Source organism: Oratosquilla oratoria, chromosome 25 (assembly GCF_046742065.1).
Source record: "Oratosquilla oratoria isolate Oo_2021 chromosome 25, ASM4674206v1, whole genome shotgun sequence".
NCBI classification, from domain to species: Eukaryota; Metazoa; Arthropoda; class Malacostraca; order Stomatopoda; family Squillidae; genus Oratosquilla; species Oratosquilla oratoria.
This window is the reverse complement of record NC_134801.1, coordinates 32,033,783-32,061,551: the sequence shown is the minus strand read 5'-3', so window position 1 is coordinate 32,061,551 and position 27,769 is coordinate 32,033,783. Positions and strand designations below refer to the sequence as shown.

Here is a 27,769-nt window from a genome sequence, read left to right as displayed (position 1 = left end):
CCATGGTTGTGCTTGGGTTAAGACCAGACCATCTTTTCTTTTTCCATTATTTGTAAGGCACAGTTGCAAAATGTTGACTTTCTCATTTGAACACTTATTAAACATATGGAACCACCAGTCAAAAAGAAAACAATCCATTATAGGGAGAACCTACTTCTAACCTCCAAGTTTTAAGGATATTTAATTTCTGCTCATGATACAGCAATAGAAATCCAAACAAGAAAACAACTGGCTTGCAGTATTTGATTAATTAAAAGTAGTCATATTATTGTCAAATAAAAAAATAAAAAATAAATTATATGCAGTGCTGCTGCAAACTTATTTTTCAGAAATATAGGCAGCTGTTTCCAGTGGAAATAACCATTTCTTCTTCCTTTGCTGATTACGCTGGAGTGTGTCCATTTTTTCTTCTTTTGTGTTTTTTTTCTTTTTTTTTCTTTTTTTCTTTTTTACTAAGGCAGTTCTGTTCCATAACACCACCTTTTGAAGGCATATACTAAAGTTAATTTTATTATGTGGAAGAATGAAGAAAGTGGAAGAGCTTTAAGGTTTCAATCTTTTATATTTCTTCAATGTGAAGTCCAGCTGAAATAGATCTCTATTCCTCCTCCAAGTCTGGTTTCACAGTTGTTCAAAAAAGCTTTACAACAGCCCAATCACACAGCTTATGTAAAAGTATCATGTGCACATTATCACTTGATATGTGACCCTTCATAAATCTAATTATTTGGGAGGGGGAAAAAAATCCTACTTACAGCATACTCTCTTGGGTTGAGCCACCCTTTGGAGTTAAAAGAAACCAGTATTTAAGTGTCTTGGTGGTTCACACATTCCAATCCCTTTCTTCTTTGCAACATCTGGAGCTACAGTATGAATACATTTTTGAAATAATAATTATACATTAGAAGATCAATATATTCATCAAAAAACACTTTATTCACTTATGTTCATAAATCCTCACTGTGTCTCCATATCACCCCAACTGGGATTTTCTTCATCAACATCCATTTCAGACTGAGATGAAACATGACTAGCATATGACTCTGTATTATTTCTTCCAGCCCCAACATTTAAGCTCAACAGTGGCACCATGTTCTGGACAGATGATGGTATAACTTCATAATTATATTCCCGTTGTTGTGGTGGCACCTCTTCATTACAGCTTCCATAACTACCCCCACGAACTGGAGTTGCTAATTCAGATGTGAGTTCATCCGATCCATTACTCCTAGTGTGGGGGTCTGGTGAGGCACTGTTTGCCCTTAAGCTTGAGACTGAGGAACCACTCAGAGCTGATAAAGATGGATTCGATGTTGTCAGAGGTACACGGATCCTTGTAGAAGGTGAATTATTCGTGGAAGATACATTTGAGTGTGACCCATCGGTTGATACATAGGGATTATTGATGAATGCCCTTTGGGATCCTGGAGAAGAGGTGACTGAGGAATTACTTAAGGAATAAGAGTGCGGGTGAGGCTGTGGATGGCTGGGCTCCAAGTGAATAGTTGGGTTTGAATGGTGATGTGGATGGATGTGAGCATGTGGATGTGTCTGACTATGTACCTGAGGGTGAATATCAGGACCATCTCTTCTTCGTACACTCACACTCACCCTGGCGGGTATATTTCCTAAGCTACCCCCACCAGAAACGGGCCCTCCTTGTACTGGAGGTTGTTGCTGACGAGATTGATGACGAGGAGCCCCTGATGGAGGGATGTGATGTAAAGAATGCTTCTCTGCATGATAAATCCGAAGAACTTGACTCACCACAGGATGAGTGTCTGGATCACTCAACCACATGTTGGCATTGCTTGGGTTCTCATGCAGGGCCATCAGTGCTGGTAGAAAGATAATTAATCATTAAATTCAATATGTTAGCAATAAAGTGAAAACATTCAATTTAGTCACAGGCTGAATAACAATTCTTGCACGAATGATCAAAATGCATGGAACAAGATATTTAGTTAACAATTTCTCAATAATAAATATTCTGCAATTTCTTCTAACAAAGAAATACCTACATATGAACAAGTTTTAAATAATTATGAATATTTGCATAATTCTCCAATGATTGGCGCACAGTACCACCAGTAATCAAACTGCATAATTTTGTTTAACATGGATCAGCAACAGCAATTATCCTGCAAATTATTATTGAGAATTTTTTATACCATTGATGAGCCACATATTCATCTACGGTAGAGAAAAATCTCTATTCATAGGTACATATTGTTCTTTGGAGAGAACCTTTCTCAATGGAGGTGGCTTATCAGTTTTGGAACAGTCCATAATTTTCCAGGCTTTGTTTTCAACTGTCTGTATATGTATGTATATACATACATACATACATACATATACCAAGGCTTTTCCCACCTTACAAGGGAGGTAGCCAAAAAGAAAAAGGCATAAAATCATTTCCACCCATTCCATCCCTGAATACACTCCACACCCCTCCACCCTCCCTCTTATCTTAGCACCTCCTGGATGACAGGTCATCCCTGCACCTTGTCCACTGCCCTGGGTCAGAAGCAGTGTCGCAAGACACAGCACATCCACAGCAAGGCCACTTCATTAAATTGGCGACCCCCCCATGCATAAAAGGAGAAGACGGGGAGAAATCCCTTCGGGCTGCATCAAATTTTGTTCACACATACTACCTCACCCCCATCCCCCTGCCCATTCCACCTCATGCATCACAACATCAACCATTCTCCATTCACACGTCTTATGTCCTCCCCCGTCCTTCCTCAACAGACATTCCCCTCTTCCCCAAAGCCCCCTTCACCCCATCCATCCACCTCATCCAAGGACATCCCCTCATGTTCACTCCCCGCACATCTGCCTTCCATACCTCTTTTACTAGTCTTTCTTCACTCATTCTTTCCATGTGTCCAAACCATCCTAATACTCTTTCATCAACCCTATCTCCCAACTCCCTTTCCACCCCTGTTCTCCTCCCCACCTCCTCATTTCTCACTCTATCTAGCCTAGTAACCCCCATCATACTTCTCAGACACCTCATCTAAAATACAATCAAACTCCTCTCTTCCTCTCTTATGTTCCGTGTTTCTGCCCCCATACAGTGCTGTTGGCACAATCACTCCTTCATACAGTCTCCTCTTAGCATCCATTCCCAAATGTCTATTCCTCATTACACTTTTTAATCCACCAAGGCATTTACTCGCTTCTCTCAATCTACATTCTACCTCCACCTTCACTCCACCTTTTCCTGCCACATTTACACCCAAGTATCAAAAACTATCCACTTCCTCCAGTCGCTCTCCCTTAATGCTCACTTCCAGTCTGCTGCCACTTTCACCCCTTGAACATCTCATCACCTTACTTTGTTTTGTTTTGACTCCCTCCCTTGTAAGGGGGATAAGCCCTTGGTATATGTATGTATATAGTACAGATTATGCAGTGTGTGCAGATGTGTGTGCATGTGGCTCCCATATTTTTGGGGGTTTTCAATGCAGGAGTGCCAAAAGAGGGGATAGGTAACTGAGTGACTTGTGAGTGAATCATCTATGCATCATTCACAGATACAATATCTAGCTGTGCCAACAAAGGCTACAAAAGGAAAACAATTTTGAAAAGTAAAAATTGAAAAGTTCAGGTTAGTCCTATGGTCTCAAGCTTGTTTAAAAGATGAACAAGGTTACCAGTGTTTGAGGGTCATAAACCAACTTATCCCCCTTCCCAGACCTACCTCACCTGACAAGTAAATGGTTATGGATAACCAAGGCCCTGCCATATCTCCCAAGCCTCCTCCTCTCTAATCCTCTCTCATCCAAGCCTCCTCCTCCCTAATCCTCTCTCATCCAAGCCTCCTCCTCCCTAATCCTCTCTCATCCAAGCCTCCTCCTCCTTATCCTTCTCTTCCCAACTTTAATCTCCCTGATATCATGGCCCATTGTGAGAGAACCTGTCTGGGTGAGCCCCAGTGTTATGAGGCATACAAAGTGACAAGCATCAATTAACCCCTTCCATACGGTGCCGCACACGTAGGCGTCATGAGGAGCGAGTGTATTCGCGAGGCTGCCATATCGGCGTCTTGATTATATTTATTGTAGTCGCCCCTCCATAATGACATTCTTTCTAATTCTTTTGTAATCGCATTTTCTATGGTTATCAAAATTCACGGGTGAAGAGAGAACGATCGATATAAGCGGTGACTATATTTTATGATGCGAGTATTATTACGACACGTCGTACGGCTGGCATTGGCTGCTGCCACCGAGATCTAAGTCCATGACGCCTACGTGTGCGGCACCGTATGGAAGGGGTTAAATGGCTTTAGAGACTCTACAGTTTTTACTCACATACTATACCCCATCTGGGGTATTGGATGCATGATTTTGTGGGGTCAAAAGCTGCTAAGTAGCATGCAACTGATACTTTAGGGTCTACATGGGGGAACCATTTAGACCAGAGCCACACATCATTTTGTCTGTAGTAGAGGAAATCTCTATTCACAGAGAAATGATAATACTTTATTATACTGCAACTGTCCCTCAATTATGCTGTCCCCCCACTCTTGTTACTGTCTTGTACCATTTCTCTGAATATTCATTTTCGCATTTCACCAAACCCTGTGGTGGGGGAAAAGAATACTGCCACCAAGGCAACAAAAATGGGATGGGGATAGGACTAGGCATCCTTCTCCTTGTAGTCCCTCAGAAATGTAAAGGCATAAGAGGGTATGGGAGGAGTTTTCCAACCAGTACCCTAAGTTTTGGGTCTTTTAATGTGCATGGATGTGGTATAGATGAGAGTAAAAGGGAAGATATAGGCAATATGTTTGTGAGAAGAAAGATGGATGTGTTGGCTTTGAGTGAAACTAAGTTGAAAGGGAGGGGTAAGTTTGAGTTTGGGAGTGTAGTTGGGAGGATCTCAGGAGTGAAGAGAGGACAAGGGAGAGAAGGGGTGGCTATACTAGTAAGTAGAGAGATAGTTAAGCGTGCAGTGGAGTGTAAGGAAGTTTCTTCAAGGTTAATGTGGATAAAGGTGAAATTGGGAAAGGAGAGGTGGGTTTTTCTAAATGCATATGTGTTTGGTAGTGAGAAGAGTGTAGAGGAATGGGAGTCATTTTGGCTAGATTTAAATGGGTGCATAGAGGGATTAGGGAGAAATGTCGTAGTGATATTGGGAGACCTAAATGCTAAGGTAGGAAATGAACCAATAAATGGAGTGGTTGGTAAGTGTGGAGTTCCAGGAAAAAATCATAGATTTGTCTAGAGTTCATGATAGCAAATACAGTGTTTAACCCCTTCTATACGGTGCCGCACACGTAGGCGTCATGAGGAGCAAGTGGATTCGCGATGCTGCCATATCGGCGTCTTGATTATATTTATTGTAGTCACCCCTCTGTTTTTACATTCTCCCAAATGTGCCCTGAATCCCATTCTCTGTGGTTTTCAAAATTTGCGGGTGAAAGAGAGAACGATCGATATAAGCGGTGACTATATTTTATGATGGGAGTATTATTACGACACGTCGTACGGCTGGCATTGGCTGCTGCCCGCGAGATTTAAGTCTCATAGTGAAGTGGTTAAGAAGAAAGTCAAAAATAAGTACACATGGGAGAGGGTGGTGGATGGAAGGGTGGTAGATAAAGCATTAATGGACTATACAGTGGTAACCAAGAGTATAGTATGAAGAGTTAAGGATGTACATGTTCTAAGGGGAGAGAGTGGGGGAATATCAGATAATTTTTTGGTTGAAAGTTGAGAGTGGAGGATAGATGAAGAAAGAGGAAAAGGACAGAAGGTAGGAAGGTGCTTAAAGTGAACTGCTTAAATGAGAAAGAAAAGGAGTACAAGAAGAAGCTGAGAGAGGAGTGAAGGATAGAGTAGAGCTAGGAGTGGAGGAGTGGGGATGGTTTAAGGAGGGAGTCACAAGGTGTGAAAAGATGGTGTGGAACTTGGAGGATGGGAGGAAATAGAAGGAAGGGTAGCGAGTGGTGGTATAAGGAAGCAAAAAGATTGTAATAGAGAAGAAACGAGCTTTCACAGATTGGTTACCAAATAGGACAAGACAATCATATGAGAGGTACAAAGAAAAGAGAAGTAAAGCATAAGATAAAGGAGGCAAAGAGGAGAGTAGATGTGAAATGTGATAAGAGTGTGACAGAAAATTTTGCAAGTGATGAAAAAAAAAATTGAAAAGAATAAGAGGAGGCAAATCAAGTAGAGAAGAAAAGGTATGAGGTGCAGATGGAGATAATAATGGAAGAGAAGGCAGTAAGAGGAAGATGGGCAGAATATTTTAGGGAGTTGCTAAATGTGGGGATAGGGAAAGAAAGGTAGTTTCAGTGGGAAGCACTTAAGAAAATGACAGTGATGAGTGAGGAAAATGGAGGAGAAATAAGGTATGATGAGGTGAAGGCAGTTGTTAAGATGATGAGAGCAAGTTGTTGTTGTTGTTGTCGTTCCCTAGACTGTCTGTCCGAGCAGTCCCGTCTCCCCAAGGAATGCCATAGCCGAAACTGGGTTTTCCCACAAATCCTTTATAGAGTGTATGTTGTGTTGTTTGCATGCATGATTGTGTATAATGCAGTCTTCCATTATGTGTTGTATGGTATGGGGTGAAGTGTTACATCCTGGGCAGCTGTTCATCCAGCCTCTTCTGGTAGCTTAGAAGTGCTGGGTGGTGACCGCACCGCAGTCTGGCCAAGTGGACTCTGTCCTTTCGTGGGAGAGAGGATTCAGAAGGGTGGATATCAGGGGGTCTGGCATGCAGCAGTGTGTTGTCTTTCAGTGTGTTAATGGAGCGGTGAGTGATATGATTATGAATATGTTTCCGGAGGCTGGTATTTGGTGGTTGTGGAGGAAGAGAAGAGAGTATCTGTGCATGATAAAGGTCTTTGGGTGTTGTTTTAATGTTTCTTGGTGTTTGTGGGTGTTCTGCTATGTAGTGTTGCAGGTGTAATGTGTTTGTGGTGGCTTCGGCAAGTGTTTGTGTGCCTCTCATGTCGAGGTGGTCCTTGACTTTGAGGACTTTTGTTTCATGGTGTAAATGGTCTGTAGGTGTTGTATTTGTGCAACCTGTAATTGTTTTTAGGGCTTTGTTTTGTATGATTTGAAGGGTGTTGTGGTGTGTCTCACTGAGATTAGGAGCCCATGCAGGACTCGCATAATTCAACACAGCGTATGCATTGTTTGTATATTGTTATATTAGTTTCTTTGTTTTGTCCAAATGTTGTTCCAGTGATTGACTTAAGTGCGTTAAGTCTGGGTGTGCATTTGTTTTTTATATTTGTGATGTGTTGTTTGAAAGACATGGATGTATTGTATGTTACACCAAGAATTTTCGGTGTGTTTGTGTGTGGTATTAGAGTGTTGTTGATGTAGAGATGAGGTATGTATTTGTGTTCTTTTGTCCAGTTGGTGAGAAGTGTTGTTGTAGATTTGGTTGGAGCTATTTTGAGTCTGTTTGTGATGAACCATGTGTTGAGTGTGTCCTGGAGCTGCAGTGTCTACGTCGTGGGACCACCCCCCAACCCCAAGAGTTGGGGGCCAAATGGCAGCAACTACCCCTGGCCACCGGCTCTACGCAGGTGGCACCGATACCCATGAGAGCAAGTAAGGCACCCGGGTTGGATGGGTGTCATGCAGAATATCTAAGAAAAAGGATGTACAGTGATGGACTGGCTAGTGAGGTTATTTAATGTTTATTTAAGAAAGGGTAGTGCCGGAGGACTGGAGGGGTGCATGTATAGTTCCACTTTACAAGGGAAAAGGAGACAAGTGTGAGTGTACTAGTTTCAGAGGGATCAGTTTGTTAGGTGTAGTTGGGAAGGCTTATGGGAGGGTTTTGATTGAGAGGAACAGAGGGAGTAACTGGTCAGGAACAGTGTGGATTTAGGACAGGTAGGGGTTGCATGGATAAGATTTTTGTGGTAAGACAGATATGTGAGAAAGCTTTAGGAAAAGGTAAGGATGTTTTTTGGCCTTTATGGATTTGGAAAAGGCTTATGACAGGGTAGACAGGAAAGCACTGTGGGAGGTATTGCAGATTATGGGATAGGAGGAAAGCCTTTAAGAGCAGTCAAGAGTTTTTACAATAGTAGAGCTTGTGTTAGAATCAGAAATGGAGAGAATGAGTAGTTTGAGATAAAGGCGGGACTTTGTCAAGGATGTGTTATGTTACCTTGGTTGTTCAATTTATACATGGATGGAGTAGTGTGAGAGGTAAATGCAAGGGTAGTGGGTTGGGGATTGGAAATGGTTAGGGAAAATGGAGAAAAGTGGGAGATAAGCCAGTTGTTGAGATGAGAAGGACGGATGGGGTAAAAGGGGCATTGGGAAAGAGGGGAATGTCTGTTGCAGAAGGACGGAAGAGGACAGAAGATAGGGATGGAGAATGGTTGTGTATTGATATGCTGTGATGCATGAGAGGGAGTGGGTGGGAGAAGAGGGGTGAGAAAGTGTGTGTGAAAAATAAATTGATGCAGCCCAAAGCGATTTCTCCCCATCTCCACTTCTGCATAAGAGGACTGAGAGGGGGGGTTGCCAATTTAATGAAGCGGTCTTGCCACGGATGTGCTGTGTCTTGCAACACTGCTTCTGACCCAGGGCAGTAGGCAAGATGCATGGTTGACCCATTCATCCAGGAGACAAGAGGGAAGATGGGGGTGGATGGGACTGGAGTAAGTGGGAGTAGTTTTTATGTCTTTGTTTTTTGGCTACATCCCTTGTAAGGTGGAAAAAGCCTGTTGTCTTGACAATAAAGTACAGTTAAACACTCCAACATATCCTCATTCACAGATGACACCAGAGCCACCAAAGAAATAAGGGGGATCAAAGATACCAACTTCCTCCAGAAGGACCTTAAAAACATGAACATCTGGGCTGTTGACAACATGAAATTCAACAAAACCAAATTCGAACTGATGAAATGTGGCAAAGACCTCACAAATAACATCCGACCCTATACCACAGCTCATGGAGTGATCATGAACAAGGCAAATGTTAGAGATCTGGTAGTAATGTTGAGTTAAGATGGCAAGTTTACCACACATTGACAATATTGTTGACATACATACATATACCAAAGGCTTTTTTCCCCTTATAAAGGAGGTAGCCAAAAAACAAAAGTATAAAATCCACTCCCACCCATTCCATCTCCACATACTCCACTCCCATCCACCCCCCTCCCTCCCTCTTATCTTGGCTCCTCCTGGATGATGGGTCATCCCTGCATCTTGCCCACTGCCCTGGGTCAGAAGCAGTGTCACATTATGTGACACAGCATATCCACAGCAAGGCCAATTTATTTAATCAGTGACCCCCTCTCCGTCCCCTCATGCAGAAAAAGAATACAGGGAGAAATCCCTCCAGGCTGCATCAAATAATTTTTTCACACATACTCCCTCAGCCCCAATCCCCACCCACTCCCTTTCTTGCATCACAGCATCATCCATACACAACTATTCTCCATTCACCCCTATCTTCTGTCTTCTCCCATCCTTCCTCAACAGACATTCCCCTCTTTCCCAATGCCCCTTTTACCCCATCCATCCATCTCATCCTTGGTCACCCCCTCATGTTCACTCCTTCTACCTCTGCCTTCCACACCTCTTTTACTAATCTTTCTTCACTCATTCTTTCTATGTAGTCCAAACCATCGCAATACTCTTTCACCAACCCTATCTCCCACCTCTCTTTCCTCCCCCATTCTCCTCACCTCTTCATTTCTCACTCTATCCAGCCTAGTAACCCCTATCATACTTCTCAGGCACCTCATTTCAAATAGATTCAAACTCATCCTCTCTTATCTTCCAAGTTTCTGCCCCATACAGTGCTGTCAGCACAATCACTCCTTCATACAATCTCCTCTTTGCATCCATTCCCAAATGTCTGTTTCTCTGTTGACTGCCAAAAAATTATCAAGTTGGATCCTCATAACATTTACATCAAGAGATGAAGATTGCATGATCACACTGTGGAATACCCTGGTACTACCTAAACTTGAATACTAGTACCAACTGTGGAACCCAAACAGTATAGGGGAGATTGAGAAATTTGAGTGCGTCTAAAGAACCTTCACCAGCAAGATTCAGTGTGCAAAAGGCATGAAATACTGGGACAGACTCAAGCACCTCAAACTCTATTCACTCCAAAGGTGCATAGGGTACCTGATCATTTACACTTAGACAATGCTGGAGAGTCATGTCTCCAACACTGGAGTGACACTCAGCCAAGAAAATACAAGAGAGATCTTGCTATCTTGAAGGAATCAGCAGCACAAGGAGAACCATACTTCTCCAAGCAAACTCCTTCACCAGAGCTGCCCCTAATCTCTTCAACAGCCTCCCCAACTACCTGAAGAACACCATATCCTGCAGCGTGGAAGCATTCAAAAGACAGCTGGATGCCTTCCTACAAGAAATTGAAGACATAGCTCTCATACCATCTTATAATAACACATGGCCCCACAACAGCTTGGTACATTGTATACCACTTCCCTGGAGGCAACATGGACAGGGAGAAAGCAGCAGCAGTTCCTGTAGCTGAGGTGCATTTGAAGAGGTCTCCTTAAGGTAACACAATGTAAGGTAAGGATACCAAGTTGTAGAAGCAAAAATTTAGTGTTAATAACTTACCCATTAGAGTCTTTGGCTTGGGCAGGGCCAGTTGTATCACTGGTGAGGCAAGGATGGCTGTAATGATTGGAGAGTCTCTTTCTAATCCCTGGTCAATATCTGAATGGTTGAGTTTGCTCACCAGGTATTCACACTATTTGGAGAGAGAGAGAGAGAGAAAAAAAGTGTTAGTATAAAGATTTGGACACCATCATTTTGTAGTAAGCTGTCAGTTAAAATTGTACAATTTCTTTCCTTAAATCAATTAACTATATGAAACAGTAACCTCTCCCATTATGTGATTATCCATCCAAGGGATAATTACATTATATAATGACATGCAGTCAGTACTTTGGGGCTGTTTTTGGGATGCCCCGATGGACTAGAACCAGACACCATTTGTTTATATTGGAATAAAATCTCTACTTGTAATGGCAAGATTACCATTGACATTAATGTTATACATCCTTTAAGCTATCCCCTTGAACTTATTCATTACAATCAGGAAAAGATTTGTCCACAAATGGAATTTACTCTGCCAAGTACATACATACACACATACATATACCAAAGGTTTTGGTATATGTATGCATGTATGTATTTGGCACAGTAAACTCCATTTGTGAACAAATCTTTTTCTGATTGGAAGTTTTGCTTATTGGAGCTTCTGTGATAACCTCTTACCTTTGACCCAAACTGTGTGGTCAGGGAAAGAATAGACCCTCTATCTATAAGGTACTAAAATGTAAAGGAACAACAAATCGGTTATGGATGGGTGTAGGGTGGGGTTCTGCTTTGACTGCTACTTCCCTTATAAGGGGAAAAGGTGTTTTGGATGTATGTATGCACATAATTTTTAAACAATACTTACAGCTGCTTTACAGTCATTACTTGTTATTCGTAGTGCTTCAATGCTCTCGTCTTCACAAAAGCCCATCTGACGCAAATTCTCTAGTGCTTGTGCATTTGGCTGGAAAAAAAAAAAGCTTTAGTACTGGTAACAAGAATGCTTTGTATGAGTCAACTGTTAAAAACTGGTCTATGTATATATATACTGTATATAGAGAAGAAAAGGTAAAAGGTGCATATGGAGAGATGATAATTGAAGAAAAGGCAGTGAGAGGAAGGTGGGCAGAGTATTTTAGGGAGTTGCCAATACCCCGTCTGGGGTATTGGCTGCATGTTGTTATGGCAAAGTAGCATGCAGTTGATACTTTAGGGTCTATATAGGGCGCCCCCTACAGACCAGAGCCACACATCATTTTGTCTGTGATAGAGGAAGACTCTGCTCACAGAGAAATGATGAAACTTTTATTACTGCTACTGTCCCTCCATTATGCTGTCCCCCAACCCCTTGTTGCTGTCCTGTACCATTTCTCTGAATTTCATTTCCTTGTTTCGCCTACCCTGTGGTGGGAAAAAAGAATACTGCCACCAAGTATTTCCACTTGGATCATAAGAGGCAAGAAAAACGGGACAGGGATTGGGACCAGGCATCCTTCTCCCTCTAGCCCCACAGGGGACATTCCTAAAAAAAGTAAAGGCATAAGAGGGTCTAGGAGTTTTCCAACCAGCACCCTAAGGTTTGGGTCTTTTATTGTGTGTGGATGTGGTACAGATGAGAGTAAAAGGGAAGAGATAGGTAGTATGTTTGTAAGAAGAATGATGGGTGTGTTGGCTTTGAGTGAAACTAAGTTGAGAGGGAAGGGCAAGTGTGAGTTTGGGAGTGTAATTGGGAGGTTATCAGGAGTGAAGAGAGGGCAAGGGAGAGAAGGGGTGGCTATACTAGTAAGTGAAGAGATAGGTAAATGTGTAGTGGAGTGGAAGGAGGTTTCCTCAAGGATAATGTGGATGAAGGTGAAACTGGGAAAGGAGATGTGGGTTTTTGTAAGTGCATATGAGCCTGGTAGTGAGAAGAGTGCAGAAGAAAGGGAGGCTTTTTGGATAGATTTAAATGAGTGCATAGAGGGATTAGGGAGGAACGTCAATGTAGTAGTACTGGGAGACCTTCATGCTAGGGTAGGAAATGAACCAATTGACGGAGTGGTTGGGAAATGTGGAGTTCCAGGAAAGAATCGTAGTGGAGAGTTGTTGTTGTTGTTGTTGTTGTTGTTGTTGTTGTCGTTCCCTTGACTGTCTGTCCGAGCAGTCCCGTCTCCCCAAGGAATGCCATAGCCGAAACTGGGTTTTCCCACAAATCCTTTATAGAGCGTATGTTGTGTTGTTTGCGTGCATGATTGTGTATAATGCAGTCTTCCATTATGTGTTGTATGGTATGGGGTGAAGTGTTACATCCTGGGCAGCTGTTCACAACGCGGTCATCCAGCCTCTTCTGGTAGCTTAGAAGTGCTGGGCCCATAACCCAGAGGTCCGTACATCGTAGTGGAGAGTTGATGGTGGAGATGTGTCTAAAAAGAGAGTTGATGATGGCAAATACAGTGTTTAGGAAGAAAGTCAAGCATAAGTACACATGGGAGAGGGTGGTGGATGGAGGGGTGGTAGATAGAGCATTAATGCAGTGGTTCTCAAACTTTTTCGTAAGCGACCCTATTTGGAAGATTTCAGTCCTTCGCGACCCAGAATAAAGTAAAGAGAAACAAAATGGACAGTGATATATACCCTTTACTTTGGAAAAAATAATAATATGTACAGCTTTCCTTTCACAAAACTAAATTAACAGAATCCATGGCAATGCATTTCCTTCAGAAAACTAAGTTAATTAGTCAAATATTTGAAATACTCTGAAAAAGTGAGAATTTTCCGTGTCCCTGCGACCCATCAAAATTGATCTCGCGACCCATAGTTTGAGAACCACTGCATTAATGGACTATGTAGTGGTAGATAGGAGTATAATAGGAAAAGTTAAGGATGTACATGTGCTAAGAGGAGAGAGTGGGGAAATACCAGATCATTTTTTGGTGGAAGGTAAGTTGAGAATGGAGGACAGATGGAGGAGGAAAAGGACAAAAGGAAGGGAGGTGCTTAGGGTGAACTCTTTAAATGGAAAGGAGGAGTACAAGAAGAAGCTGAGAGAGGAGTAGGAGAGAGTGAAGGATAAAGTAGATCTAGGAGTGGAGGAGGAATGGGGATGGTTCAAGGAGGGAGTCACAAAGTGTGCAAAGATGGTGTGTGGATCAAGAAGGATGGGAGGAAATAGAAGGAAGGGTAGTGAATGGTAGGATGAGGAAACAAAGAAGGTTGTAGAAGAGAAGAAGCGAGTTTTCACAGATTGGATACAAAACAGGACGAGGGAGTCATATAAGAGGTACAAAGAAAAGAAAAGAGAAGTAAAGCACAAGGTAAAGGAGGCAAAGAGGAGAGCAGATGTGAAATGGGGTAAGAGTATGACAGAAAATTTTGAAAGTAATAAAAAGATGTTTTGGAAAGAAATTAAGAAAGGAAGAGGAGGTGAATCAAGTAGAGAAGAAAAGGTAAAAGGTGCAGATGGAGATATAATAATGGAAGAGAAGGCAGTAAGGGGAAGATGGGCAGAGTATTTTAGGGAGTTGCTAAATGTGAAGGAGGATAGGGAGGGAAAGATAGTTGCAGTGGAAAGTGCTAAGAAAATGACCCTGATGAGTGAGGAAAATGGAGGAGAAATAAGGAAGGATGAAGTGAAGGCAGTTGTTAAGATGATGAGAGCAGGTAAGGCACCTGGTCTGGATGGATGTCATGCAGAATGTCTAAAAAAAGGAGGTACAGTGATGGTGGACTGGCTGGTGAGGTTATTTAATGTTTGCTGGAGAGAGGGTAGAGTGTCGGAGGACTGGAGGAGTGCCTGTATAGTTCCACTTTACAAGGGAAAGGGGGACAAGTGTGAGTGTAGTAGTTTCAGAGGGAATAGCTTGTTAAGTGTAGTTGGGAAGGCTTATGGGAAAATCTTGATTGAGAGGACTGGGAGAGGAACAGAGGGAGTAATTGGTGAAGAAAAGTGTGGATTTAGGACAGGTAGAGGTTGTGTAGATCAGATTTTTGTGGTTAGACTGATATGTGAGAAAGTTATAGAAAAAGGTAAGGATTTTTTGGGGGCTTTTATGGATCTGGAAAAGGCTTATGACAGGGTAGATAGGAAGGCACTGTGGGAGGTTATGCAGATATATGGGATAGGAGGAAAGCTTCTAGGAGCTGTCAAGAGTTTTTACAAGAGTAGTAGAGCATGTGTCAGGATTAGAAATGGAGAGAGTGAGTGGTTCAAGGTAAAGGCGGGACTTCATCAGGAATGTTGTGTCACCCTGGCTGTTCAATTTATACATGGATGGGGTGTTGCAAGAGGTAAATGCAAGGGTGGTGGGACAGGGATTGGAGATGTTTAAAGAAAATGGAGAAAAGTGGGAGGTGAGCCAGCTATTGTTCACGGACAACACTGCACTTGTACCAGGATCAGAGGAGGGATTGAGGAAGTTGGTGACAGAGTTTGGGAGAATGTGTGAAAGAAGAAAGTTGAAGATAAATGTGGGTAAAAGTAAGGTGATAAGATGTACAAGGGGTGAAAGTGGTAACAGACTGGAAATGAGCATTAACCCCTTCCATACGGTGCCACATACTTAGGTGTCATGAGGAGCAAGTGGATACACGAGGCTGCCATATCGGCGTCTTGATTATATTTATTGTAGTTGCCCCTCCGTAATGACATACTCTCTAAACTGTCTGTAATCACATTTTCTATGGTTATCAAAATTCACGGGTGAAAGAGAGAACGATCGATATAAGCGGTGACTATATTTTATGATGCGAGTATTATTACGACACGTCGTACGGCTGGCATCGGCTGCTGCCCGCGAGATTTAAGGCCCGTACTGAAGAGGTTAATGGAGAGCAACTGGAAGTGGATAGTTTTAGTTACTTGGGTGCAAATGTGGCAGGAAAGGGTGGAGTGGAGGTGGAGGTGAATGTAGATTGAGAGAAGCAAGTAAATGCCTTGGTGGATTAAAAAGTGTAATGAGGAATAGACATTTGGGAATGGATGCTAAGAGGAGACTGTATGAAGGAGTGATTGTGCCAACAGCACTGTATGGGGCAGAAACATAGAACATAAGAGAGGAAGAGAGGAGTTTGAATGTGTTTGAGATGAGGTGTCTGAGAGGTATGACAGGGGTTACTAGGCTGGATAGAGTGAGAAATGAGGAGGTGAGGAGGAGAACGGGGGTGGAAAGGGGGTTGGGAGATAGGGTTGATGAAAGAGTATTAGGATGGTTTGGACACATGGAAAGAATGAGTGAAGAAAGAGTAGTGAAAGAGGTATGGAAGGCAGATGTGGAGGGAGTGAACATGAGGGGGCATCCTAGGATGAGATGGATGGATGGGGTGAAGGGGGCTTTGGGGAAGAGGTGAATATCTGTTGAGGAAGGATGGGAGAGGACAGAAGACGGGTGAATGGAGAATGGTTGTAGATGGATGATGTTGTGATGCATGAGGTGGAATGGGTGTGGGGATGGGTGTTAACGTGGTATGTGTGAGCATAATTTGACGCAGCCTGAAGGGATTTCTCCCCGTCTTCTCCTTTTCTGCATGGGGGGACAGAGACGGGGGGGTCGCCGACTTAATGAAGCGGCCTTGCTGTGAATGTACTGTGTCTTGCAACACTGCTTCTGACCCAGGGCAGTGGACAAGGTGCAGGGATGACCCATCATCCAGGAGGTGCCAAGATGAGAGGGAGGGTGGAGGAGTGTGGAGTGTATTTAGGGATGGAATGGGTGGGAATGGTTTTTATGCCTATTCTTTTTGGCTACCTCCCTTGTAAGGGGGAAAAAGCCTTGGTATATGTATGTATGTATATGCTAAATGTGAAAGAAGATAGAGAGGGTAAGGTAGTTGCAGTGGGAAGTGCTAAGAAAATGAGTGATGAATGAGAAAAACGGAGGAGAAATAAGGAAGAATGAAGTGAAAGCAGCTGTTAAGATGATGAGAGCAGGTAAGGCATCTGGGTTGGATGGATGCCATGCAGAATGTCTTAAGAAAGGAGGCACAGTTATGGTGGACTGGCTGGCGAGGTTATTTAATGTTTGTTGGAGAGAGGGTTGAGTGCTGGAGGACTGGAGGAGTGCCTGTATCGTTCCACTTTACAAGGGAAAGGGGTCAAGTGTGAGTGTAGTAGTTTCAGAGGGATCAGCTTGTTGAGTGTAGTAGGGAAGGCTTAAGGAAGGGTCTTGATTGAGAGGATTAGGAGAGGAACAGGAGTAATTGGTGAGGAACAGGAGTAATTGGTGAGGAACAGTGTGGATTTAGGACAGGTAGGGGTTGTGTAGATCAGAATTTTGTGGTAAGACAGATATGTGAGAAAGCTATAGGAAAAGGTAAGGATGTTTTTTGGGGCTTTTATGGATTTGGAAAAGGCTTACGACAGGATAGACAGGAAGGTAATGTGGGAGGTACTGCAGATATATGGGATAGGAGGAAAGCTTTTAAAAGCAGTCAAGAGTTTTTATGAGAGTAGTAGAGCTTGTGGTAGGATTAGAAATGGAGAGTGAATGGTTTGAGGAGGAAAGCTTTCATTAGCAGTCAAGAGTTTTTATGAAAGCAGTAGAGCTTGTGTTAGGATTAGAAATGGAGTGAGAGTGGCTGTTCAATTTATACATGGATGGGGTGCTGTGAGAGGTAAATGCAAGGGTACTGGGTCAGGGATTGGAGATGGTTCAAGAAAATGGAGAAAAGTGGGAGATAACCCAGTTGTTGTTTGCTGATGACACTGCACTTGTAGCAGGATCAGAGGAGGGATTGAGGAAGTTAGTGACGGAGTTTGGGAAGGTGTGTGAAAGAAGGAAGCTGAAGATAAATGTGGGTAAAATTAAGGTGATGGGATGTACAAGGGGAGAAAGTGGCAGCAGACTGGAAGTGAGTATTAAGGGAGAGAGACTGGAGGAAGTGGATAGTTTTAGGTACTTGGGTGCAAATGTGGCAGGAAAGGGAGGAGCAGAGGTAGAGGTAGAATGTAGATTGAGAGAAGTGAGTAAATACCTTGGTGAATTAAAAAGTGTAATGAGAATTAGACATTTAATAATTTATGTTAACCACTTCCATACGGTGATGCCTACGTAGGCATCATGAGGAGCAAGTGGGTACACGATGATGCCGACGTCGGCGTCTTGATTATATTTATTGTAGTCGTACCTATGTAACCTCCATTCTCTCTAAACTGGCTTCATCATATTTTCTATGGTTATCAAAATTCACGGGTGTAAGAGAACGAACGATTGAGCACTGACTTTATTTTTTATAATGCGATTATTATGACGCAACATCTCACGTCGGGCAGCTAATGCTGCCAGACATGCGATGTGCCCCGGAGTGAAGAGGTTAAGAGGAGATTGTATAAAGAAGTGATTGTGCTGACAACACTGTATGGGGCAGAAGCATGGAACATAAGAGAGGAAGAGATGTGGTGCTTGAAAAGTATGATAGGGGTTACTAGGCTGGATAGAATGAGAAATGAGGAGGTAAGGAGGTGAGGAGAACGGGGGGGTGGAAAGGGAGTTGGGAGGTAGGGTTGATGAAAGAGTATTAGTCTGGTTTGGACTTATGGAAAGAATGAGTGAAGAAACATTAGTAAAAGAGGTGTGGATGACGTAGGTAGGAGTGAACATGAGGGGGCAGCCAAGGATGAGATGGATGGATGGGGTAAAGGGACATTGGGAAAGAGGGGACTGTCTGTTGAGAAAGGATGGGAGAGGACAGAAGATAGGGGTGAATGGAGAATGGTTGTGTAAGGATGATGCTGTGATGCATGAGTGGGAGTGGGTGGGAGATGGGGGTGAGGGAGTATGTGTGAGAAATAGATTGATGCAACCAGAAGGGATTTCTCCCCATCTTCTCCTTTTCTGCATATGGGGATGGAGGGGTTGCCAATTTAATGAAGCGACCTTGATGTGGATGTGCTGTGTCTTGCAACAATGCTTCTGACCCAGGGCAGTGGGCAGGATCCAGGGATTTCCCGTCATCCAGGAGGTGCCAAGATAAGAGGGAGGGAAGAGGGTGGGGGAGGGGGGAGTGGAGCATGTTAGGGATGGAATGGGTGGGAGTGGCTTTTATGCCTGTTTCTTTGGCTACCTCCCTTATATGGGGGAAAAGGCTTTGGTATATGTGTCGTGCTCCTTGTTTACGAATAAATATAAATAAGTATAAGTAAATGTAAGTGGTAGCTGTGGCAAAGATAACTAGAATAACAAGGAACACGAACAAACGTATGTACAAGAAATTATCACTTCACATTTGGTGGTGAATGAGACTAATGTTTCCTAAGTATGTGACTTTTATTATTATGTGATATTAATTTATATTCAAAATAGGTAACTGTGATGTGTACGAGTGTGCGGGTGTTGGAGGCTGGACTATGTTTTAATTGGTACAGACCTTCCTCTGGTTTGCGAAGATGCTTCAAGGTTCATGATACACTACTTGAGTCACAAATAGACTGTTTAACGTTAATATGAATAAATTGATGTTCCAGATAAGACTGAACTTGACAATGGGTTAATTTCTTAAGAGAGAAGACTGAAGACTGAAATCTAAACTATTGCTTGCTATAAGAAAACCTCGGAATGATATAGGCTCCTCCTACAACTTATTTTGATTGGCTAAGATTCTCTCTGTATACCGCATATATCCTTTTTAAAATTCATTTCTAGCGGGACTTTTAATTTTTCGTAGTTCCTTTTTTCCTAGGTAAAGGTATAACCTAAAACATAATTTTTTCGTATCTCCTTTTTTCCTAGGTAAAGGTATAACCTGAAACATCGTTTTTTCGTATCTCCTTTTTTCCTAGGTAAAGGTACAACCTGCAACATAGATTTTTTGTAGTTCCTTTTTTCCTAGGTAAAGGTATAACCTGGACATGACCGCACTTTTCGTACCTCCTTTTTTCCTAGGGAAAGGTATAACCTGAGACATCGGTTCACAAAAATAAGTTTCCAAAATAGTTTCTGATTCTTTTTGCAATTTTAGATCGCGACACATGTTTTTTCAAACCAAGGAAATTTTCTTCCTCTTTGTACTTTTCAACCGAGAGGGAACCGACTTCCTCCGTGATTTCATAAATCTCGTTTAATTGCCATTGAACCTTAGCCTCAATGGTTTATGTGTTTTGCTCGCTAATACATTCATAGCTCACTAATACATTTATTAGCCCGCTAAAATACATTCAGTAGCTCGCTGATACATTCAATAAATCATTCAATTTCCCGCATACATTCAATAGAGAGGGAATCGACATCCTCACTGGTTTCTTAATTCTGCCCGCAAATTCTTTCGGTTTGTTTCGATATTTTTCGTAGACTTATTCTGATATTGCCGCTTAAAAACGTAAGGGTATAGATATCCTCATATATTTCAATGTTGCCCGTTTATATAAGATATCCTCGTAGATTTCATTCAATGTTGCCCGTATATAAGATATCCTCGTAGGATTTATTCAATGTTACCCGTTTGTAACAGATATGGTTTCACTCTTTATTGCCCGTTTATAAAATTAATATCTTTATAGGTTTCATTCAATGTTGCCCGTTTATAATTTTCGAAACCTTGAAGGAATCGCCAAAAATTCTTACGTCAAATTTGTTGGACACCCTGTTTTTTAGGGTAGTATGCCTTCTTCATATCACTAATCACACTTTTTAAATATATATATATGCATATATCATATATTTCACAAATATCTCATATATGTTCATAAATATTTCATACATGCTCATAAACAATGTCCTCCTCTCCCGAGTGTATTGTTTAGCAATGTATTTGTGGTTAATGTATATAGGGAACTTAATCGTTAATGTATACAGGGAACTTAATCATTTGTATATATAAGAAACTTAATCGTTATTGTATACAGGGAACTTGATCGTTAGTGTAAACAGGAAACTTAATCGTTAATAGGGAACTTTAATCCCACCGCGGCGCCACCAATGTCGTGCTCCTTGTTTACGAATAAATATAAATAAGTATAAGTAAATGTAAGTGGTAGCTGTGGCAAAGATAACTAGAATTACAAGGAACACGAACAAACGTATGTACAAGAAATTATCACTTCACATTTGGTGGTGAATGAGACTAATGTTTCCTAAGTATGTGACTTTTATTATTATGTGATATTAATTTATATTCAAAATAGATAACTGTGATGTGTACGAGTGTGCGGGTGTTGGAGGCTGGACTATGTTTTAATTGGTACAGACCTTTCTCTGGTTTGCGAAGATGCTTCAAGGTTCATGATACACTACTCGAGTCACGAATAGACTGTATAACGTTAATATGAATAAATTGAAATTCCAGATAAGACTGAACTTGACACTGAGTTAATTTCTTAAGAGAGAAGACTGAAGACTGAAATTTAAACTATTGCTTGCTATAAGAAAACCTCGGAATGATATAGGCTCCTCCTACAACTTATTTTGATTGGTTAAGATTCTCTCTGTATACCACAAATGACCAATGGGAACACATGCCTTTTTCGTAAACATCCCATCACGTGCCCATTTCAGAATTGCAACTTCAGCAGAACAGCATATGGCTCGAGAAGGGCCCAGCGTGCGATGCGTCATGCCCAGCGCACGATGCGATGACGAAAACTAGTATCACTGTCTAGTATCAACCTCTAGTAGCAACCAGTGGTGATGGTGTTGGTGGTGTCGTCAAACCAATCACCACATATGTATGTACCAACCAAGAGGGATCACTTGGGCTCAAGTCTTTGGGTCTGTTGGCTTTTGTTCAATAAAGACCAGAGATCAACTTCAGTTACCTGAAACCAGGGTTTTCTGTACTGCTTCAGTGCCCTGAGAATTTTTTCAACTGGATCGGTTGTTGACAGATCTGTGTCATCCATCGCCACATCAGCATTGACATTTGTCGACTCCATCTCAGTTGAGTCTTCCGTCCCAACTTGCTCAATCAACCAGGCAATTGCTTCTTGAGCATTGTTCCTGAAAAAATAAATAACTGAATAAATTGTGTGTGTCATTGTGACAAATGGAAATAAGCTCCATTGCAAGGACTGGAACCTTTGCCTTAGCGACTGCTTATTATGATACAAAGACGACAGCTTTGAGTCAGCCAGACTATACAAAAGGAACAACATGGTAGTTTCTCAACAGCACTAAGCTAGCTCAGTGAAATTAGAATAAAGGCTGAGCTAGCCTAATGCCATCAGAGAACTACCAGGTCGTAGTCCAGGTCATTCCTTTTGTACAGTCTGGCTGGCTCAAAGCTATTGCCTTTGCTTCATAATAAGCAGTTGCTAAGGCAAAGGTTCCAGTCCTTGCAGTGGAGCTTATTTCCAATTGAATAAATAAAATAAATAAACATTATATAAATACTAGAGTCCCCATAATTCAAAGTACATTCACTTCATATTCATTAAACCCCATTTAATGTTCCCTCCCATTTCAGTACCTTGTGGATGATGAGTAATCCTTATCCTTCACCATACAGTTCTGGGCGAGTGCAATGGATCACGGCACATCACTTTTACAGCAGGTGTGTTCTCACACACCCCTCAATTCAATCCAATCATACATACATATACCAAGGCTTTTTTCCCCCTTACCAGGGGGGTAGCCAAAAAGGACAAGGCACAAAAACATTCCCACCCATTTCATCCAATCATAAAAAAATGATAATAATAAAAAAAAAAGAATAAATAAATAAATTATGGAGATGAAAACATCCCTTCAGGCTGCATCCTTTCATCTATTCAGTCTCTCTCCACCCACTCCTACCTGTGTTGTACAGGTAGTTCTTTAACATCTAGAAATACTCCATAAATTCATGGATATATATTTTTTTCAATTGTTCTTGATTTAATTTTATAAATAAAATTCCTACTGGAGCACTAAAAAATACTTTTGTGTGTTGAATACCTTGGTACCCTTCTGCTCTCACCCTTTTTTTTTTTTTTTTATGATTGTCTTAGTGTGTGACTGTCTCTATGTCACTGGCTGTGGGTGGTAAGACAAGAGGAGCAGTTGCTGATTGTCAGCTCATGTGTGAAATAGCATGAGAAATACAGCTGAAGTTGAGAGATATTTTGGGCCCAGTCCAGGGACTGAGAACCAGCCCCTCAGGGCTGCACCTCCTGATGGAGGAGAGAGGGTTGACAGGTTTTGAAAATGGACAACTTCACTCTCCATCTTGTAGGCCCACCACATGCAGGTACCCATGACTGGTCTCTTCCACAAATTGATAAAACTGTGTGGAAACAACTTGTTGATCCCCTATGATGGGTGAATGCATCTCAGCAACTACCCATTTTGACAACACATACATTGATTTACATACCTTTTCAGCTGCAGAGCCTTGGTGGCCTTTGCTTCCGGGAAGCCCATTTCTGTAAGTTTGCGCAGAGAGTTCTTGTCTACTTTGGGTCTGTGCCGGCGCTCCAGTTTCTCAAAGATCTGCTTAAAAACTTCCTCAGAGTCCGGGTCTGCACTGATGAGGCGCACAGATGCTTCAATCATAGTGATTAGAATACGACGAAATTCAGTGTGGTTCTGCTGCAGGAGGAAATCGGACCAATGAAGTTTTCATTCACATGAAAGTGAACACAATGGTGGGGGTTTGTGGTATGTGGGGGAAAAGTTGAGGAAATATGGAGTAGAATGTGAGAGGAAGGGTAAGAGTGAAGGAAATGTAAGGGAAGGGTGAATGTGTACAAGGGAGGGGTAAGAGATGGTGTGAGGGGGAAGGGGAAGGGACAGTGTGAACTTAAGACAATAAAGTGTGTATGGGAAAAAGAAAGATGTGAATGAAGGGCGAGATGTGTCTGAAAGAAAGGAAATGGGGAAAAGTAAAGGAAAGAAGAGAAAGGAAAGAAGAGAAAGGGAAGTAAGAGACATGTGTGATAGGAAAGTGTGAGAGGGAACTGCAAGGAAAGTGCGAGGGAAGTATGAGAAAATGCAAGGTAAGTGTGAGAGGAAAGTGTGAGGTTAGTTGCAAACAATACCTTCTTAGCAAAGCCCCAAATTTCTATCTACTGTATATACCTATAGGCTTCATCCCCTTTTTTAGGGAGGTAGCCAGCCAAGGCATCCACCCCAACCCACTCATCCCACTCCCATCTGTCATCCATTTCCTTTCAAGTTTAGCTCCTTAGCACCAAATTTATACATACTAAAGGCCCTCACATCTTTACAAGGGCTGTGGCCCAATCAAAGCATACATCTATATAAAAAAAACAACTAAAACTTGTTCAACTACCCCTCCTGTTCAGGCATCTTGGGAATGACTGGTTGTCCAGTACCCGACCACAGTGCATGGGTCAAAAACACCACAGCTTAAACAAGTGGATTAATATATTCCACATAATACTTACATCTGGAGACTGAGTAGTTGAATTTATAACTCTGTCATGGTTGCGTGCAGGCAAGTTAGCAGTAGCTTCCTTGATCTGTTGCAAAGTTGGTGGCCCCATATCTCTCTGACCATTGGTATCTGGCGTAGGGGGTGCCCGACGTGGTACTAACAACAGTTCATCTGATTCAAAATAAAGTTAACAATTGTCCTTAGTAGATGAGATAAAACAAAATGTTTGTAGTAAATGGAGTGTGTGAACTAAATCAGTATCCGCTAATTTAACCAACTCATATTACTGTCCATTGGAAAGGAAGGGAGAAGACAGGGGATAGGGGTGAATGGAGAATGGCTGTGTATGGACAATACTTTGAGGTAGCCTGAAGGGATTTCTTCCAGTCTTCTCCATTTTCTGCATGAGGGGACAGAGAGGATGAGGGGGGGGGGTGCCATTCAAGTGAAGTGGCCTAGCAGTGGATGTGCTGTGTCTTGCTACATTGCTTCTGACTTGGGTAGTGGGCAGGAGACAGGGATGACCCTTCATCCACAAGGGAATAAGATGAGAAGGAAACAAAGGTAACAAGGAAACAAATGGATAATTAATTAAATAGATAAATACAAAAAATCACATGCAATTATACATTAATACAAATGAAAGAGCAATTTGTTCACTTACCATTATCCAAAAGCTGTTCAAAAAAGATGGTGGCATTATCTGTCAAAGGTCTCGCTTCTCGTACGAGTACCAAGCGATACTGGAGACCATCTCCTTTCTCGCTGCCCGCTGCCTCCAATGGAGTGAAAAAGTGTCCTACAGCCATATTCTTGACACGCTCTATATTCATGTCTGATGGAGCATCAATGGAATAGTCTCTGCCTTCATTGTTCAAAACAACCAGCTGGAAAATACAAACTAAGGTAAATCATTGCCATTTAGAAAGCTTATAAGTTTTAAGGATACAAACTATTTCGACATTACTTGTATTCACTATAGAATGGAGAGAAAAAAAAAAAAAAAAAAAAAAAAAAAAAAAACCCAAAATAATAACTTTTGCAAGCATGTCAGTTATATCACATTCAAGGATCAGTTGGAAGGAGGAGGAGGAGGAAAATAGAGAGATGCAAAAGAATTAATATCAAGAGTGGTCTTCAGCCTGCTTTGGAGACTGCCAGGCCCTCTGAACCTTCTGATGGAGGTAAGGGTGTTGACAGGAGATGATTCTCTGTAACGTCACTCTCACAAGATCACTAAAGATGGGTACCTACCCATCATTGGTATCATTAAAATAATATAATGGAAGAAGGTTGCTAGCTTTAGCCATACTGATTAGAACTCCAGGGTGGAAAAGTACAAGGTAATAGAAATGATAGTAGTATTAGCAGTTGTAGCACAGTAGTGGTAGTAATAGTAGCAGTAAGAGTAGTAATAGTTGTAGTATTAATAGTAGCAGCAGTAGTAGTAATAATAGCAGTAGTAGTAATAATAGTAGCAGTAGTAGTAATAACAGTAGCAGCAGTAGTAATAATCGCAGTAGTAAGAGTAGCAGCAGTAGTAAGAGTGGTATTAGTAACAGCAATAGCAGAAATAACAGTAGTTGCTGCAGTAGTAGTTACAGTAGTTGCTGCAGCAGTAGTAGTAGTCGTAGTAGTAGTAGTAGTAGTAGCAGTAATAGTAGCAGTAACAGTAATAGTAGCAGTAACAGTAGTAGTAGTTACAGTGGTAGTAGTAATAGTAATAGTGGTAATAGTAATAGTAGTAGTAATAGTAATAACAGTAATAGTAATAATAGTGGTAGTAGTAATAGTACTAGTAATAATAATAATAGTAATGTAATAGTACTAGTAGTCATAGCAGTGATGGTGTTGATAGAAGCAGTAAAGTAATAATACAAAACTAAGGCACAGCATATTAAATTCATGTAAACATGAAAACCTAGGTATCAACCCCCGTATAACATTTGTTACTTGTGCTAACCAATAACAGAACAAAACCTACATGCAATAGTAACATTTGGATGTTCATATATTGTAATAATCTATTCATCTAAACACCAATAGGCTTCTTCCTTCTTATAAGGAAGGTAGCCAGCCAAAGCTGAGTTGAGGCAAGCCTTGACTGTTTGGAGAAGATAAATGCAAAAAACTGGGACACCCAGTCCTCTCATTCTGCCCTATTTCACCATTTTTTTATGTGGGGTGTTGCAGGAGTGGTCTATCTTTATGCCAAGGGTTTTTTACCCCTAGGAGGTAGTCAAGTCAAAAGGCAAACATCCACTCCCACCAATTTCACTCCCATCCACTACCTTTTTCTCTCATCTTAGCTCATTGTGGGTGATGGGTCCTTGCATCCTGCCCACTGCTCTGGGTCAGAAGCAATGTAGCAATACACAGGAGTAGTACAGAAGAAAGAAAAAAAATTCCAAAATAAAGAATAATGAAATTCAAACATAACTCAACATTCCACTATGAGTTCTCTCTGAACAGAAAAATACCAGAACTATACAAGTTTATGGTATAAAGAAGGTATGGAGTCTAAACCAGAAAAAGTGTAACTACAACTGAAGCAGTCACCTTTGCCTTATGCACTTAAATGGATGGGGCAGGTAATAGTTATTGCTGGGTATCAGAGAGAAAAACAGGATTCAAACCCACAACTAAGCAAATGTGAAACCCGCAGTCTTCCGATTAACAGGAGTATATTATATTTAATCCCTAAAGTATGTATGGGGTTACTAAAACCCCATAAGTATTGACTGCATATAACTATGCATCCAATAACCCAGTAATAGTAATCACAGCAGAATATGTGTTACATTTCAGTGCTAGTGCCAATCCATGGTATGATGGTTAAGGCTTAAGCTGATTATTAGACTACTGACTACATCTTAGTACATGACTGCACACAGTGGCCAAGGAGCCCAGCATCCCTACCAGAACTTTTTTAGAAATTTGTCAAAAACAATTTCATTAATTACTAGCTCTAATAATCATAATGTATGGCATTTCCCTGCCTTCATGACATATGCAAATAATCTACCAAACACTACCTATGCTGCTGAAGTGTCAAATATACTTTTATATACTACTAATATTTGGAGTTTTATTTGATAATCAGGATACTAGTACTGTCAATCTCAATCATAGTGTGTACAAGTTTCATGCCATATCATGTAACTCATATTATTGGGTGCGCATGAACAACAGGAAATAAATGACACCCAGCAAGTAAAAACGTTTAACGTATCTGGTTTCTCCACCAGTTTCTTTTCTCATACATAATTTCCCTCTGCTAGTCAATGACCTTGAACAAAACTATTACTTGTCTGGGTCTTCCAGACCTTTGTTACTAGTAACATGTTATATACATGGGGGGAAAGGTAATATATCAAAGCAATACATTTTCTAGAGTAATATGCAGACATTGCACCACTCCTTACCTTAACAGTCTGCTGGTTAAACAGACTTTGCTCTGAGACGAACATTTCATACGGTATATTTCGACGCAGGATGTTGACGTAACGCGAGTTAATGGTGACTCTGGCCCTCCTTTTTAACCAGCTCAGCATGAATCCTTACAAGTTTCCACCATAACGGCGATTAGTGAGAAATGAGTATCCACTACTACCAGGCCCAAAACATACTTGTACGTGTCCGAACACGCTATTTAGAATTACGTATTTGTGATTAATTTTCTTTTAAACTATTGGGTAAATGAATATTCAGATAATTGTAATTTAATCAGATAAGTTGATTAAGTGTAAAAAATTATTGTAATCATGAAATTAATAGCAACTATATCAAACCTGATTCACTTGTGAATATAATCGGAGTGTATTTTCAACATAGAAAATGGGTATGTCCACAGTAATAGAATTCTTTTCTAGCAAACCTTTTCGCAAAAAAGAATCA

The 27,769-nt window shown here is 41.4% G+C and overlaps 1 protein-coding gene across 2 annotated transcripts; it reads right to left on the bottom strand.

Moving 5' to 3' along the window:
- Window positions 1-418: 418 nt before the first annotated feature.
- On the bottom strand, window positions 419-27,529 carry LOC143038894 (ubiquitin-associated domain-containing protein 1-like). Of its 2 annotated transcripts, none has more exons than XM_076208603.1 (8): window positions 27,298-27,529; window positions 24,537-24,759; window positions 23,883-24,043; window positions 22,850-23,064; window positions 21,315-21,495; window positions 11,457-11,555; window positions 10,607-10,739; window positions 419-1,838 (listed from the first exon to the last, which is right to left on the bottom strand). In XM_076208603.1, the coding sequence occupies exons 1-8, from the start codon at window positions 27,424-27,426 to the stop codon at window positions 958-960; spliced, it is 2,022 nt and encodes a 673-aa protein (XP_076064718.1). In that variant the 5' UTR covers window positions 27,427-27,529; the 3' UTR covers window positions 419-957. The 2 variants fall into 2 exon arrangements, with proteins under 2 accessions (XP_076064718.1, XP_076064719.1); XM_076208604.1 differs by having other exon boundaries at window positions 22,850-23,061.
- Window positions 27,530-27,769: the final 240 nt, after the last annotated feature.